Raw genomic sequence first — 4896 nt, 5'->3', positions numbered from 1 at the left:
ATTAAATTATCTAGATTTCAAACCAATCCCAAATTATCTCAAATTAATATATGTTAAGGGATATAACATAGTCTTCACATATATCACATCAAATATCGAATCAAGGAATTAAAACACTTAAAATAAAATTAATTAAACTCATTAATTAATTTTCTCTAGATTCTCAAATAACTCCAAATGCCCTCAATTTTACATAGGTTGAAGAACATACGAAGGCCTATTTTAATATCACATTACAAGTTGATTTCATACTTGTTACAACTACGTGAATTAATCTTTCACAACAGATAAATATTAAATAAAATTTGCATTTCTCATTCAAATGCTCCCAATTTAATATATGTTGGTATACATACCAAAGCCTAATTTACTAGCATGCCACAATTTAATTCTAAGGTACACACCTTCACGAGAATTAAATCTTAAACATAGAAAATAATTAAATTAAATTCTAAAACTTGAATAAATGCATGCTTACAAGTTGTATATGCTTATATAAAAATCAATACAATATTAATATAAACCTAAGACATCCCTTACCTCAATTTGAGATGAAAATCTCAAAAGCCACCAAAATGAAACGGTTCCAAATCCGACGATACTTCGGGGTTTTGTCGGGGACAACATGGTGAACATTAAACTCCAAAGAGAACCTACCAAAATCCTAAATTGACCTCAAACCTGAACTCAAAATTTGGCCAAAAATGGGTTCTAATAAGGGGGAAAGATGTGCGTTGTCAAGATAAACACAAAACGCAAGGGTCCTATGACTTTATAACAAAGGGAAGGAGGTTTAATTGAGAGAATAAGGGTGGCAGCCCAATGCTGCTGGTCATGCATGAGGAGAGGAGATGGTCACTTTTTAATTTTATAATCCCCTAGTTATAGGGAAACCCTAAAAGTGCCCCGAAAGGGCCCCGCCGGGTCCAGAAAAGTGGAATTTAAGCGGACTTGCTGAAATGACAAAACTATGTGAATGAAAAAGAATCGAAATGAGAAAATACGACTAAAGAAAACGACCAGAAGGCAATTCTAAGAATACACGACTCAACGAAATGTGAAAATGAATCCCGTACGAGGATCCAGGCTCAAAATAAGGCATTTTTGCAATAACTTTTATTATAGGGATGTCAATTTTTACCGCCCCGCCGGGGCCCCGCCCCGTCCCGCCCCGTTAATAATGGATATGGTAACACTTGTTATACCGTTGGGGCGGACATGGATACAAATTTTGTACCCGTCGAGGGTCACGGGGCGGGTAAGGGTTCAATATACATATCCTAGGGGCCCCGCCCCCCATATAACTATATTTAATATATATATATATATATATATATATATATATATATATATATATATATAAAAGTTATTTTAGCGGCTTACCCAATTACCCATCTCTTATAATCCTAATTTGGGATGTAAACTTGGTATTAAATTTGCTTTTGTTTTGGTTATGGTGGAAGTTGGAGCTTAGAACTTCTTGTGATTTGGTTGTATTAAACTTTTATTTTTGTTTATTATGTTCTCTGAATTATGTTATGGGCATGTTATTTTTTTTTTTTTTATTAGGATACATAATTTTATTTATGTTGTGTCATTCTTAGGCTTTGCATATTTAAATAGCAGGAGTTTAAGTTCCAAAAAGTGGGAGAAAAAAATTTGTTAGTGGGGCAGGTACGGGGGCACAGTATTTCCTAACGGGGCGGGGTTGGATATGAAAATCCAACCCGTAGCGGGTCTCGGGGCGGGCATGGACTTGACAAAAATTAAAAGGGGCGGGGCGGGATTTAGAGAAACCCGCTCCAAACCCGCCCCATTGCCATCCCTATTTTATTAATTGCATAATGGCCCCTCCAAAAAGTGAAAATTGCACTAATGACCCAGAATAAAAATATCTTTCAAAAATTTTTTCTTAAAAACCCCTAAATAAAATATCTTCAAAAGATATTTACGAAAAACACACCAAGAAAAGAAAAAAAAATTCTGAAAAATTATGCATTCATGCCCCTATGGACACCGGGAGCAACCAGAGTACTTTACTGCAAAAGTAAAGATACGTATTTCGTGGAAACCACTTAAAATGACGATATGTGAAGTCAAAAACCAACTCCAAACACAAGGAGTGAGGTTATGCCAACAAAGTGACAAATAGGGAAAAGACAAAATAGGGAAAATGACAAAACAGAGAAAATGACCAAAAGTGAATAGTGTCGAAAAACGAAAAATATGAAAATGACTCGATCCTCAAAGGAAGTTGTCAATCCAAAGGAAAGAGTCTCAGAGACCATTTCCGAACACTCGAGATGACACTAAGCGAAGAGAAACTGAACTCAAAAAAGAAATTTTAACGAAAAAAATTCATTAGTAAAATTATGAGGAAAAGAAAAAAAGAATGAAATGGCTTGGTCATTACATTTATTGCATTGGCATGATTGAATTTTTAAATTTGCCCCATGTTTTTATTTGGTGGAGTGGAGTCTAATTGGTGGAGTGGAGTCTATAGCCATAGCTATGTTTATTCTTTTGATGTAAGGAGGGTAAATATGGAATACTCTAAAATATAGTAGATCAATTTGTGAAATGAAATAACTATTATGAGAAGACAAAATAAAAAGATGAAATAGGAAGGAGTATTATTTATCCAAACAAAGCATAAGTTTGAAGTCCCAATATCCCTTGCAAATAAGCGGGTGAAAACCTAGGATTAGAGTTGAAGTCTAATTTAAGTGCATATGGTACCATTAATAACAATATTTATTTTCTATTTTATAATCAATAATCATCAAACATAAGTCAAACATCACTTGGAAATCGGAGGGTTCGCACATTTCTTGGTGCAGTACCTCAACACAGAAAAATAAAGCTCGTGCATTAAATTCACAACGTGTCCGTTGGGCCACAACTCCATCGACAAATCGTAACAAAAGAAAGCTCCCACAGTCATGAGTCAACCGAAGCACCAATCCCCCAAACCTCAATCACTTCACACCACCACCACCACCACCAAACCAGAGCCTCTCATCATCATCATCATCATCATCATCATCATCACCATCACCATCAGACAATCATGATGATCATGATTATGATAAGTCCTGCTCAGTCACCGGAGGAGCAACTTAATAAGGCCACGTCATCACCACCACCATCCAACCTTCCCGTTGATTTCAGCCCTCCGTTGATCGCCATGGTTGTCATCATCGCCACCGCTTTCATCATCGTCACCTACTCTCGCCTCATCTCCCGCCACTTAGTCCACCTCCACCGCCGCTGGCGTCGTTGGCGCCGCCGCCGCCACCTCCTCCGATCCTACGTACCCTCCTCCACCGGCGACGCCTCCTTCGAGTCTCCGCTATACGACTTCGATTCCACAGCCGATGGCTTCTGCATGTACGGCCTAGACGAGTCCGTTATCAAGACCATTCCTCTATCGGTCTACACCAGAAAAAGCAACGTTTACGAGTGCGCTGTTTGTCTTATTGAGTTCGAAGAGAACGATTACGTTCGCACTCTTCCGGTTTGTGCTCACGCGTTTCACGTTGATTGTATTGACATATGGTTAAGATCACACGCCAATTGTCCTCTGTGTCGCGCCGGAATATTCCGACCGGAATCTCCATTCATTCCGGTCATGGCCGCCAGAATACGGCCGAGTCTCGACGACGTGATCATCGAGGGAACCATGCTCGGACCGTTGACTGAAGTTCCGCCGGAATCTGACACTGCAGCAGACGGAGATGAGATTGTGCCGGAACCGATGAATCCGTCGGAGGATCGTTTCAACGGCGGGACTGAATTCTTGCTGAAGCGATCGTACTCGTTCGGATTCGAACGAAATTTGGGATCGGAGAGGTTGATGATGGAGCCGGCGACGGCGTCGCCGTGGAGGTACCGGCGGGGAGGAGGCTTCTGGAGCAAGAGGCCATCGCCGTTCAGTTCGTTGATGAAACCTAGGGTTTTCTCGTTCAGATACTACAGGGGGATGAACATGAAGTCTCCTTTTTTCCGGAGGCGGGGATCAGGAGGCGGAGGAGGAGGAGGATTGTTTCCGTTGTCGGAGAGGTTCGCCGGCAATGGCGGAGGAGGATCGTCAAGGCGGACCAAGTCGTTGACGAGCCCGATGTTCATGAGATCTTCCGGGGGATTGTTCTCGTCCAGTCGACTGAGGAGTGGAGATCCGGAGGCATTGCTGTCACCAGAGAGATTCAACAGAAGGTAGACGATGGTACGATCATCGGAAAAAGGCTTACCGGAGTGGAGTGGAGTGAGTTGGTGGTTGTAGCGGTGGTGGGAATGGGGTCAGATGCTTTAATGGAGGGTCGCATGGGTAAATTAATGAATTGCACTGCCATTTGTAGGCGGTCATTAAATGGGTGGTGGGAGGGCATTTAATGAAAAATTGACGAGAGCGTGGGATCTTTTATTCTCTCTCTCTCCCTCTTTTTCTCTCTCTATAAGATCAGTATACTTGTATCGATACATATATCTATATTTTATATACATGTATATATAGCGGTGGTTTTCGTTTAGCCCCTCTGTGGTTTTGTAGACTTATAGTCACCCACAAGAGTTTGAAACAGCTGAGGCAGGCAACTCGTTTATTTTTTTTTAAAAGTTACAGGCAATTCATTGTTGGCACATTGACATGTACCCTCTTCTTCTGTTTTTTTATTTTTATTTTTATTTTTTTCATTGAACTTTGCATGGTACATCTAATTTTTTTTTAAAATTTTTTTTACAAAATAAAACAAATTTACCTTTGCAAATAAGAAAAAAAATATTAATTGTTTGTTTCAAACTTTCAATTAGTTACCAAATCGGCAATGGCGGTGTAGCTTAGTGGTATTTATTGCATCCTAAATTAGAAAATTAAGGGTATAAGTCTTTAAAAGAATA

At 39.8% G+C, this 4896-nt stretch overlaps 1 protein-coding gene across 1 annotated transcript; it reads left to right on the top strand.

Annotated features, from left to right (window-relative positions):
• Nucleotides 1-2712: 2712 nt before the first annotated feature.
• LOC132300744 (RING-H2 finger protein ATL65) lies at nt 2713-4650 on the top strand. Its single transcript, XM_059797960.1, has one exon. The coding sequence runs from the start codon at nt 3071-3073 to the stop codon at nt 4217-4219; it is 1149 nt and encodes a 382-aa protein (XP_059653943.1). The 5' UTR covers nt 2713-3070; the 3' UTR covers nt 4220-4650.
• Nucleotides 4651-4896: the final 246 nt, after the last annotated feature.

This window comes from Cornus florida, unplaced genomic scaffold (assembly GCF_030987335.1).
Source record: "Cornus florida cultivar Cherokee Brave unplaced genomic scaffold, ASM3098733v1 CherokeeBrave_3.0.0_Hap2_Chr03, whole genome shotgun sequence".
In the NCBI taxonomy this organism is placed as follows: Eukaryota; Viridiplantae; Streptophyta; class Magnoliopsida; order Cornales; family Cornaceae; genus Cornus; species Cornus florida.
The sequence above is the reverse complement of the archived record's forward strand: the minus strand, read 5'-3'. Positions and strand labels throughout refer to the sequence as shown.